Source organism: Loxodonta africana, chromosome 3 (assembly GCF_030014295.1).
Source record: "Loxodonta africana isolate mLoxAfr1 chromosome 3, mLoxAfr1.hap2, whole genome shotgun sequence".
Taxonomy (NCBI): Eukaryota; Metazoa; Chordata; class Mammalia; order Proboscidea; family Elephantidae; genus Loxodonta; species Loxodonta africana.
The window spans coordinates 2,160,529-2,172,810 of NC_087344.1; the positions used below are offsets into that span (position 1 = coordinate 2,160,529).

At 52.8% G+C, this 12,282-nt stretch overlaps 1 protein-coding gene across 4 annotated transcripts in view; it reads left to right on the plus strand.

Annotated features, from left to right (window-relative positions):
* Nucleotides 1-12,282, plus strand: part of MOB3A (MOB kinase activator 3A) — a 48,168-nt gene that overhangs the window by 25,578 nt on the left and 10,308 nt on the right. For 3 of the 4 annotated variants that reach the window (XM_064280160.1, XM_064280161.1, XM_064280159.1), the window contains one exon: nt 4,200-4,402. In XM_064280160.1, the coding sequence (XP_064136230.1) occupies nt 4,200-4,402 (203 nt within the window). Of the gene's footprint in view, nt 1-4,199; nt 4,403-8,547; nt 10,898-12,282 lie in introns of those variants that run through there. The other variant, XM_003422107.4, reaches the window with a different exon arrangement.

A 12,282-nucleotide genomic window follows, 5' to 3' on the forward strand; every position in this document is an offset into this window, starting at 1 on the left:
TCCTGCTGAGTGGTGTTGCTCTCAATCCTTGCTCCTCCTCATCCAGGCTCACCTTGGTGACTCTCAGTCACTCCTAGGAGGAGGAAGGACAGGGTCTGTCTCGCCATCAGGCCGGAAGCCCTCCACTCAGTCTTCCATGCCTGCTGTGGCCTCATGTCCCTGTGATGCCGTAACCAGCATTAGAGGACATTTGTCATTGGGGTGATGGTCCCATTGACCTGACCTTCCCACCTAGCACGTTGCCTGTCAGACATTATGTGGCTTTAAAAGTTTTTCAGTGGCAGCATCTGCTCCTCAGACATCCCACAATGTGGTGTCTCAGTGCCCTGGGGCTGCCGTAACAAAATACCACAAAGTGGGCCTTTAAAAGAACAGGAATTAACTTTCTCGCAGTTCTGGAGGCCAGAAGTCCACATCTGGGTCTCAGCCAAGCCAGTTCTTTCTAGGGGCGCTCAGGGAGGAGATGACCTTGCCTGTCTCCCAGCTTCTGGAGCTGTGGCGATCCTTGGCGTTCCTTGGCTTGTGGACGGATCCTCACATGGTGTCCCCTGTGTGGCCCTGTCTCCATGTCTGTCCTTCCCTTTCGTAAGTCAGCACTCAGAGGGGGTTAGAACCCACCCTAGTCCAGTATGGCTGCTTTTAAGTTAACTAATCACAAAAGAGAAACCCTGTTTCCAACACAGTTACAGAGGTACAGGGATTAGGACTTCAACATGTCTTTTTGGAGGCACAATTCAATCCAAAACTTTTGGGTTTGTGGGTGATCTTTTGTGTGTGTGTGTGTACTTTAAGTGAAAGTTTACAAATAAAGTCAGTCTCTGATACAAAAATTTATATACACCTTACTATGTACTGCTAGTTGCTGTCCCCCTAATGAGACAGCACACTTCTTCTCTCCACCCTATATTCCCCATGTCCATTCACCCAACTTGTGTCCCCCTCTACCTTCTTATCTCCTCTGCCAACAGGAGCTGCCCACTTAGTCTCATGTGTCTGCTTGAGCCAAAAAGCTCACTCCTAACCCATATCATTTTCTATCCTATAGTCCAGTCCAATCCCTATCTGAAGAGTTGACTTTGGGAATGGTTCCAGTCTTGGAATAACAGAAGATCTGGGGACCGTGACCTCCAGGGTCCTTTTAGTCTCAGTCAGACTGTTAAGTCAGGTCTTTTTACAAGAATTTGAGGTCTGCATCCCACTTTTCTCCTGCTCCATCAGGGATTCTCAGTTGTGTTCCCTGTCTGGGCAGTCATCAGTGGTAGCCAGGCATCATCTAGTTCTTCTGGTCTCAGGCTGATGTAGCCTCTGATTTATGTGCCCCTGTCTGTCTCTTAGCTCATAATTACCTTGTGTCTTTGGTGTTCTGTAGGTGATCTTTTGAAAGTGTCTCTTGAGAGTAGGAAAAAGCAGTTGCCTTCAAGTCGATTCCAACCTCTAGTGACCCCAACTGTGTCAGAGTAGGGCTGTTTTCAGTGGCTGATATTTCAGAAGCAGATTGCCAGGCCTTTTTCCAAGGCACCTCTGCCTGAATTTGAACCTCCAGCCTTTCAGTTACAGCTGAGTACGTTCACTGTTTGCACCACCCAGGGCCTCCCTGGATTGTAGAATGCACCTTCTATTCAGTCTCCCTCCCCTGTCAAATGGACGAAGGAGCAAACCCAGAGTCCTCATCAGTGGTGAGTGAACCTTCCACAGGGTTTGTCCCCAGGAGCCCTGTTTTCTGGGGACCTTCCCAGGAGCTCAAAGCTGACTTCTCAAGGCTGTAGGAAAGCTGCCTCAGTGGTTTCTTGTCCTCAGATACAGAGACAGAACGGCCCAGTGACCAGCACGTCTGTGCTGAAGTTCAGAGACAGAGGCCCCACGGCCACACGGGAGTCTGAGAGCTCCCTTTTTCGCATTGCCCTGTTTACCTGGGTACTTCCCAGGCGTTGCCCCAGTTTGGAACAGGTGTGTTGTGCTCGGCTGTAATGCTGCAATCGCTTTTGAATGATCTTCAGTGAAATTTTACTTGCGTGTGTGATATTAATGATATTGTTCAATAATTTCCACAGTCGGTTGGATTACCTTTCTTTGAAATAGGCATAAATGTGGATCTCTTCCAGTCAGTTGGCCAGGTAGTTGCCTTCCAAATCTTGGCATAGATGAGTGAGCACCTCCAGCATTGCATCCGTTAGTTGAAACATTTTAATTGGTATTTCTTCAATTCCTGGAGCCTTGTTTTTCGCCATTTCCTTCAGTGCAGCTTGGACTTCTTCGTTCAGTACCATTGGTTCTTGATCATATGCTACCTCCTGAAATGGTTGAACGTTGACCAATTCTTTGGTGCAATGACTCTGTATATTCCTTTCATCTTCTTTTGATGTTTCCTGCCTTGTTCAGCATTTTGCCTGTAGAATCCTTCAGTATTGGAAATCGAGGCTTGAAGTTTTTCTTCAGTTCTTTCAGCTTGAGAAATGTCAAGCGTTTTCTTCCCTTTTGGGTTTCTAACTCCAGGGCTTTGCACATGTCATCATAATACTTTACTTTATCTTCTCGAGCCGCTCTTTGAAACTCTCTGTTCAGCTCTTTTACTTCATCATTTCTTCCTTTTGCTTTAGCTGCTCGACGTTCAAGAGCAAGTTTCAGAGTCTCTTCTGACATCCATTTTGGTCTTTTCCTTCTCTCCTGTCTTTTTAATGACCTCTTGTTTTCTTCATGTATGATGAAGACTACCTGGGTGGTGCAAACAATTAATGTGCTGACTCAAAGGTTGGAGGTTCTAGTCCACCCAGAGGTACCTCGGAATAAAGACCTGGTGATCTACTTTCAAAAAAATCAACCGTTGAAAACTGACACACATGGGGTCACTATGAGTTGGGTGGGGTCCACTTGAAGGCAAGTGATTTGGGTTTGTGTATGTGTGTGCGAATCCTTGGACCCACCCAGTATTCCAGGATCAATCTCCCATCCCAAGATCCTCCACTTGATCCATTGGTAGAGTTCCTTCAGCCATGTTGTTGTTGCTGTCAAGGCATGGCATGATGACCCTATGTGTTACAGAGTAGGACTGCTTCATAGGGCTTTCTTGGCTGTCATCTTTATGGAAGCAGGTTGCCAGGCCTTTCTTCCACGGCACTGCTGAGTGGGTTTGAACCACCAACCTTTATGTTAGCAGCCACACGCTTAACTGTTTGTACCACCCAGGGACCTTCTTTAGCCATGGAAGGGGGCATATGCACAGGTCCCGGGGATTAGGGCCTGGCCTTCTCTGGGGCCCTTGTTCCTCCAACCCTGGGCCTGGAAAGCACGGTGCTGTTTAGTTCTGATGGTTTCTATCCTCTAGAAGTGACTTCCTGAGCCCCCTGGCTGCCTCTGCCTGGGGCTTCGCACTCCCCAAACTCCACCCATCTCTGTGTGACCTCCCCAGCTACACAGGGGTGCCTCTCCTGACAGACAGGGTCTGTCCCTCCCTGGTCCCAGGTGTCCCGCTCAGTACCTGGCCACACTGCATGGAAATTCTCCTCCCTCTTTAGAGCCCTGTGCTTGGCGCCTAGGGTTGGTGCAGGCTGTGGGACCAGGAGGCTATGAGGTCTTTGTCGGGGAAGGGAGGGAGCAGGTAAGGCTAGAGAGGAGCAAAGGTGGCCAAAGGGGGAGTGGCAGGTGAGCAGCTCACCAGAAGGAGGGCCGAGGGGGGTGGGCGTTCTGGGTTCGGGGACCAGCGCTGGCTAGTGTGGAGGGGCATGTAGGTGCCCCTGCACATGATGGAGTGGCAGAGGTTGGGCCCCACTGATGGGGGGCAGGGACTGCCCCTGCCAGCCTTAGCCCTTCACCCCTGTCCCCAAGCAGCAGGGTGGTAGGTTCACGGTGTTCCAGCCAGCATTCCCTGGGGTCAATGAGAAAGGGGGAGGCTGGAGGCCCAGGACAGGGGCCGCTGCTGGGGAGGGGGCGCTGTTGTCTTTGTCCTGGAGGGATAAGGATCCCTTCTGGGGATGGACTAGGAGCCTCCCCCCTTGCCCGTGCTCAGCTTCAGGGGACCATCCTGGAGACTGTGCAACACAGGCTGTGTAACCTCGGGCTCCCACCTTAACCTTTCTGAGCCTTCATCTGTGCAGTGCCATCCGTGCCCTCGTCCAGGGGCTGCCGAGGGATCAGCAGTGGAACAGGGTCTCGCTGAGGGGACTCCAGCCACATGCGCTGACCGCCCTCCCACCCTCTGCCAGGTACACCGTTCCCCAAGAACTTCCTGCAGGTGGTGAAGAAAATCCTGTCACGGCTGTTCCGTGTGTTCGTGCACGTCTACATCCACCACTTCGACCGCATTGCCCAGATGGGCGCCGAGGCGCACGTCAACACCTGCTACAAGCACTTCTACTACTTTGTCAGGGAGTTCGGCCTCATCGACACCAAGGAACTGGAGCCGCTGGTGAGGATGGGGAGCAGGGCAGTGCAGGCAGGTCGGAGGGCCTGAGCATGGCCACCCTATCCCTGGGGTCACGGCGGCCCTGCGCACAGCCTGAGAGGCCTGGGCAGGGCCAGTGTCCACGACCTGGGGCTGCAGTGGGGGATCCCCCAACGAGCCAGTGTCTACATCCTGGGTCTGCAGCCAGGGATCCCCCAACGAGCCGGCGTCCATGCCCTGGGACTGTAGTCGGGAATCCCCCAACCAACCAGCGCCTATGCCCTGGGGCTATAGCCAGGGATTCCCCCAACAAGCCAGTGTCCACACCCTGGGGCTGTGGTTGGGGATCCCCCAATTAGCCACTGCCCCCACCGTGGGTGCTGCAGCCAGGGCCCCCCAACACGCCAGTGTCCACCCCCTGGGGCTGCAGCCGAGCCCCCAGTGAGCTAGTGTCCATCCCTGGGGCTGCGGCAGGGGCCTCCCAACAAGCCAGTGTCCGCGCCTGGGGGCCCAGTGGGGGCAGCAGAAGGATGTTGCAGTACCCAGGTGTCTTGTCCTCCCCGGCTGGGCCTCCGTACCTCAGGTGTCGGGCCCTCCCCATAGACCTGTCACTTTGGGGCAGGAGACAGGTGATCTGGTCCCCAGAGGGAGGCTTTGCTGATGGAATTGAGCAGAAAGAACAAGGGCGGATCTGAGATGCCCCACAGAAGACGTGCCGAGAATATGTCCCAGCATCCCTAATGATACTTACTACCCCCGCCCAGGGCCCTCCCCGTCTCACAGCCCTGATCATTTACGGACCTGCCCCCTTCCCGCTGTCCCAGCCTCGGGGTGGAGAGAGCCACTGGGCCGGCAGCCAGCTAGTGTCTTTAATTCACCGGGATTATCCGGAGATCCTCCAGGGCACATATCCATCAGTACTCCTGGGTTGGGTTAAGGAGGGGGTCTTGAAATCCCACCCACGGGCAGCAGGTGGCAGCACAGGGGAAGCGTTGGCCCCCGATTTGTGAGGCAGTGGGCCACAGTGTGGCTAAGACTGGTCACATCATTTCTCCGTGGGAAAATGCCATGTCCTCAACTGAGAGTGGTTTGCTCCTTGCTGGGATGGGGTGTCAGTGGGGAGGGGCTGTGCAGATGGGAACAGCCCAGCACCTGACCACCAACCCCCAAAATGAGGCTGGGGGTTGCCCTGCAGCTGGGATCTTGCCTTGATGAACCCCACTCCCACCACAAAGCAAAACCCCCAAATCTTAGGGGTGCCACCCCTACGGCCTGCTCAGACACTCATCCACATCAAGAATGGCCCCCAGAAATGAGAACCCCATCAGTGCCAGTCCCTAGCCTGCTTTGCCTACGCACGCTTCCTGGACAGCAGGGCGAGGGGTGGCTTTTCTTTTTTAATAGAGCTGAAATTCAGTGTCTTAGTCTCCTGGTGCTGCTGTGACACCAATACCACAGATGGTGGCTTTAAGTTCAGGAGGCTGGAAGGCTGGCACAGTGGTTAAGAGCTTGGCTGCTAATCAAAAGGTTGGCAGTTCAAATCTACCAGCTGCTGCTTGGAAACCCTATAGGGCAGCTCTGCTCTCTCCTACAGGATCACTATGAATTGGAATCAGCTCGACAGCAGCGGCTTTTTCTCTAGGGGAAGGCTCTCTCTGTTGGCTCTCGGGGGGAGGTCCTTGTCTCTTTTAGGTTTCTGTTCCCTGGTTCTCTGGACATCTCCACATGGCAACTGTCCTTCCCTGTCGGGGCTCACTCTTCTGTACCTCCTCTGCTTTTATATCTCAAAAGTGATTGATCGGCTAAACACACACCCTCCACTAATACTGCCTCCGTAACATAGCAGGGAAAACCCTGTTCTCAAACGGCTTTACATGCACAGGTACGGGGTTAGGATTTACAACACATTTTGGGGGGACATAGTTCAACCCCTAACAGTCACCTCACATGAGACCCACCATTTCACCATAATAAAGTGCACAGCCCCGTTCTGAGCATATTCACAGAGCTATGCAGCCATCACCGCCAATCTCAGGACATTCTCATCACCCCAGAGAGTAACACTGCACCCATTAGCAGCCACCCTCCATCCCTACGCAACCACTAGTCTGCTTTCTGCCTCTGTAGATTTGCCGAATGGGTTTGTGTTAGCCCCGCCGTGAAGGTGGGTCATTCACAGAGCGGACCCTCACCCATCATGTGGCCTAAAGCCTGCTTCCAGAACTCTCTGCTGCTTTGAATTGCTACGGGCACAGGAGCCCCTATCCACTGGCCAGAAAGTGCTCGTCTGTAAATTGACCTGTGAGGGCAAAGGACAGCAGCTTCCCCAGTGACCCCTGCCACCGCCACTGCACACGAGTGTCAGAAACGTCACCAGGAGTCCCATCCCCCAGACTGGTGATGAGGACAGGTTCTCCATGGGCAGGCAGGTGGGGTCCGAACTACCAGCTGTCAAGTAGTCAAGGGTTACGCTCAGAGCCCCCCTTGGGGATGGCGACCCCCAGGTCAGTTACGAAGCGGGTGTCTAGCCTCCTAGTGCTCCTGTAACAGAAATACCACAAGTCGGGGCTTTGGAGAAGCCAAAAACCAAACCGAACCCATTGCCATCGAGTCGATTCCGACTCATAGCCACCCTGTAGGACAGAGTAGAACCGCCCCACAGGATTTCCAAGGCTGTAATCTTTGTGGAAGTAGACTGCCACATCTTTCTCCCACAGAATGGCTGATGGGATTGAACCACTGACCTTTTTAAAGGTCAGCAGCCAAGTGCTTAGCCACTGCACCACCAGGGCTGTCTTTGAAGAACAGAAGTCCAAATTCAGGGCACTGGCTCGCCCTCTGTTGGCTCTGGGGGAAGGTCCTTGTCTCCTTCAGCTCCTGTAGCTCCAGCGATCTTCACGTGGCATGTCTTCCCCGTTTGTGCTTCCTTGTCTCTGTGTCTCTGCTGCTCCCTGTAGCTCAGAAGTGATTAGGTTTGAGACATACCCTATGCTGATATGGCCTTCTTAACAGAGAAAACCCTATTCCCAAATAGGATCACATCCACAGGTATAGGGGTTAGGATTATAACACATATTTTGGGGGAACACAATTCAGTCCGTAACAGGGGGGCGTGGAAGCGTCTCTGTCCCCCTCTTTGGGTACCTCCATCTCGAAGATTCTGGATAATCCAGGAACCGGGCATGATCTGGGTTTGCTTCTCAGGGAAGATTAAAATCATAACCCTTTTTTGGGTTCCTCTTTGAAGGGTGTCCCCTGTTAGCACCTGGAATCCAATTCTGGCTTCTTTCCCCCCACCTGACTCTGTTGCCTCTGATCTTTGCAAGAAAGTCTGTTGTTGTTTTTACAGCTTTTAAAATTTGTTAAACACATCTTCCTATAACCTTTTCCAGGTTGCGTATTCCCTTGGGGGCTTTGCCTGTAAGTAAACATCTTCCCAGAGTTCAAATTACGGTCTGGTTTTTAAACCACTGCTGTTAGTGCCATAACTCTTCTCCCGTATCAATGCTTACAGCTCTTTCTGGAGGAAGTTGGAGAATAAGTAGGAAGTTCCTATCGTCCCCTCGTGTTCCTAGAAGGCTTTGAGAGCTGGGTTCAAGCAGGCTGTATCCTGACTTACTCAGCTGCCAGACTGTCACTTCCTCGACCAGCCTCTTGTTCTGGAGTGATGAGGTTTTCCTGATTTTGCTGTCCTGTAATGTGGCAGTGAATGCCTTCAAGTATCTAGCTTTTTTACATTTGCCAATGATCTCTCCAGGGTAGATTCTCAAGGCTGGGGTTACTGGGTCTCAAGGTAGAACTAAGGGTCTTCATCTTTATTTCCAGGCTGTGTTCCAGAAGTTTTGTTCCAGTGTCTGATCAGCCATATAAGGCAGGGGTCAGCAAACTACAGCCTGAGGGCCAGACACCTGCTTTTTGTTGATAAAGTTTTATTGGCACATGGTCACGCCCACTCACTGACGTATTTTTCTCCGGCTGCTTTAAGCTACCATAGCGGAGTTGAGTCTTGGTGATAGAGGCCTTCTGGCCTGCAGGGCCTCAAATATTTACCCTTTGGCCTTTTACAGAAGAAGTTTGCTGACCCCTGGTCTATGGCGTGCTGTTTATGTCGCCTGCTGTGTGACCATCTGCTGGCATCTCACCTTCTTCTGACTTCTTATTCCCAACAGAAGGAAATGACCGCGCGAATGTGCCACTGAGTGCCCCTACCGCCCCCAGGCCTGGTCGCCACCACGGAAGTGGACCCGCAGACACTAGGACGATGACAGTTTTAGAAGTCCATGTCCTGTTTGTCTAACCCAAGCACCTCAGCAAACTCGGCCTCCATCGTAGCCCAGACATCCCTGACTGGGCCATTGCATTTCCGTCTCTTTCCCATTCTCACATGGCCGCCGTGGGTCCCAGCCTTTCTGAGCCTTGGTCTCCTCAATGGTCTCACGGGGAGGTGAAACTTGAACTCTTAACGCCGTGTGTCGTCTGTCAGCAAATGGAAAAACCCACTTTGCTTTTAAACCACTTGCATTTGCCAGGAGGCTGGAGAGCTTCACCAGTGTTGCTCCTGGCATACGGTCTCACCCTCTGGAAAGTTCTGCCCCAAACCCTCCCCATCCCACCTAGACCTACGCTGAAGCAAGGGGAGGGTGGCTTGGTGCAGCCTGGCTCTGCGGCTGGTGCCTTCCTCCCCAGAAATCCCTGGCCTGGGAGGGGAGGAGCAGGGGGCTCCTCTGAGCCATGAGAGGTATGACTAGGACCTGGCTTCATTTCACCCTGTGGTGTTTTCCTGAATCCACTGCTGTTCCTTCAGACCCCCAAAATGTGCAGACCACTCGGGTTTCACAGGCCCACAGAGCCAACTCCTGCATCCCAGGTCAAGAGGCCTGGTGCCAGGTGTTTGCTGATGGTCCTTCATGTGTCCTAGAAGGTTTACAGTCTCATTTACAACCACCTCAAAATGTTTGAGAAAAAGAGAAAAGTTTTTTTAACCTATAAATAATGATGGCCTAGAAGGAGTCCCTGGGTGTCAGAAGTAAGCGCTCGACTTCCAGCCAGAAGGTTAGCGGTACAAACTCACCCAGGGGCGCCTTACAAGAAGTGCCCAGAGATCTGCTTCCAGAAGGTCACAGCCACGAAAGCCCTATGGAGTAAAGTTCTACTCAGACACACGTGGGGTCTCCGCGAGTCAGAGTCGACTCAGCAACAACTAACAACAACAATAATTATGTCATAGAGCAATGTCCCTGTCCTTCATGAAGGACGCCTGGTTGAATCTTCCCTCATGGACCTCTAACTCTGGTTTGCAGTCCTGGAGTGTTGCCTGGACGTGGCCTTTCTAGAACTTTCTATGGAAACCTTTTGTTTGCATGACCCTCAGAGGCTGTTGGACCAAGCCCCCAAAGTACTGTTGCTCTGTAGAGCATTGGAAGGTGTGCCAGGATCCTTGGGTCAGGTCACACTGGAATGACCAAAGAAAACCACGTTCTGGGTCCAGCTAAGCCTCTGCATCCGCCTCTTTCCCGCACTCGGTCCAGTTGAGCCCCCGCGTCCTCCCTCGCCTGCACTGGCTCCAGCTAAGGCCCCCGTATCCACCCTTCTCCTGCACTGGGTCCAGCTGAGCCCCTGTGTCTGCCCTCGCCCACACGGGCTCCAGCTGAGCCCCTGCGTCCCCCCCTTGCCCCCACTGGGTCCAGCTGAGCCCCCGCGTCCACCGTTGCCTGCACTGGGTCCAGATGAACCCCCGTGTCCGCCCTCACTGGCACTGCCGTTAGTGGTCAGGGCCGCTCTCACTGTGGCCATCCCTCCCACCTGAACCTCCACATGTTCCCAGACCAGCGGAGCTCTGATCCTTCCTGGGTGTTCTGGGAGTTCACCAAGGGGCAGGGCGCTGTCTACCTCTCTCCTGGCTTGCACCAAGAAGCCCAGCAAGAGCAGTGAACCCGGCTCCACAGCCTGAGCCCTGGCGCCGGGAATTCAGCTCTTGCAGCCACTTGCCAGGAAGAACTCAAAAGCCAGGCCTTTGAGGAGTTTGTAAGATCAGACACTGTTATTGGATTTTTTCTTCCGTGTAAAACAATGACCAAACAGCCATAACCACTTTGCCTTCACTAGGAAGGAGCCCTGGTGGCACAGTTGGTTAAGCACTTGGCTGCTAACTGAAAGGTTGGTGGCTCGAACCCACCCAGCGACTCCTCGGGGGAAAGAACCTGGGGATCTGCTCCAATAGAGATCACGGCCTAGAAAACCCTATGGAGCAGTTCTCTGTCACACAGGGTCGCTGTGAGGCAGAATCGACCTGACGGCACTCGGCAACAACCGGACACCGGATGTTTCCAGCGGCCCAGCTTTCGGTGTAGATCAGGGAGGTCAGCCTGAGCCAGCACGGACAGCATGGAGGAGGTGTCAGCGGGGAGGGTCGCTGTCCAGGACTGCCACTGCCTTATTCTCCCACTTGGAAGGCCACCCAGCCCCCCTGTGCTCTCCTGGGTGGATACAAACATCAGAATAAATTGTGTCCTATTTGTATTTGGCTGCTGGTTGTCTGTTATGAGTTCCAAGGTGGGGGGCCTGGCATGGGAACCCTTGCCTTCCCGTGGTCCTGTCAGGCACCGTCCCCAAGGCTGTGACCATCAGTTCTTGGGGACCGAGAAAATCTTAGATATTGTAGTGGTTTGTGGCCCTCCAAAGGACCCCAGTACATAAACAGACACCCAGTGTATCAGTGGTATTGAAATTTCTCATGAGGGGTGGTGGTTCAATGGTAGAAGTCTTGCCTTCCATGGCGGAAACCCGGGTTCCATTCCCGGCCAGTGCACCTCACGAGAAGCTACCCCTGGTCTGTCAGCGAAGGCTGCCTCTCGCTCTGATGCTGAACAGCTTCCAGTGGAGCTTCCGGACTAAAGCAGACTTGGAAGAAAGGCCTAGCAATCGACTTCTGAAAATCAGGCAATGAAAACCCTGTGGATCACAACGGCCCAATCCGCAACTGATTGTGGGGATGGCACAGGACCGGGCAGTGTTTTGTTCTGTCGTGCGTGGTGTTGCCAAGAGTCAGGGCCAACTCGATGGCAGCTAACAGTGACGGCAACAATGGGGGGGGGTGGAGCAACTAGAACAGAACTGGCTACAACAGGTGCTTTATTTCCAGGAGCGATGATGAAAGAAAAGGACGAGAAACACCGAAAAGGAATGTGCCTGAAGCACTTTAACTAAAACCAAGCCCCTTGCCCAGTTGATTTCGACTCATAGCAGCAGCCCTATAGGACAGAGTAGAACTGCCCCATAGGGTTTCCAAGGAGCAGCTGGTGGATTCGAACTGCTGACCTTTTGGTTAGCAGCCGAGCTCTTAACCACTGTGCCACCAGGGCTCCTGAATCTCTTTAGTGTTTGTTTTGTCCACAAGTGAGTTCCTTTTGGCATTACTTTTGGCACTTATCAAATAGTATTTTACCTCATTGCCTTTTTTGCCTTGCAAAAGAACAGAAAACATTTAATCAAGTGCAGAAGGACAGTCTTGGAAAGAAAATACAGAATGGGGCTCAGTTCTCCACCCTGTGACCAACAGCAATCTCCATGACCTTGGACCCATCAGGTATCCTTGTTGGGTGGCATCCAGCTGGTTCTGACTCATTGTAACTCCATGTGACAGAGCAGAACTGCCCCCATAGCTTTTCCTAGATTGTGATCTTTATGGGTAGCAGATCACCAGGTATTTTCTCCCTCAGAGCCACTGGGTGAGTTCAAACCGCCAACATTTGGGTTACCAGTCCAGCGCTTAACCATTGCACCACCAGGGCTCCTACTCAGTATGTGTAGACCCTGAAACTTTTTTTAGTCTGTTTGTTTTTACATGTGGAAAAATAGGGGGATCAGATGACTTCATCTCAGGGGTCCCTCCCTTTCCACAGTGG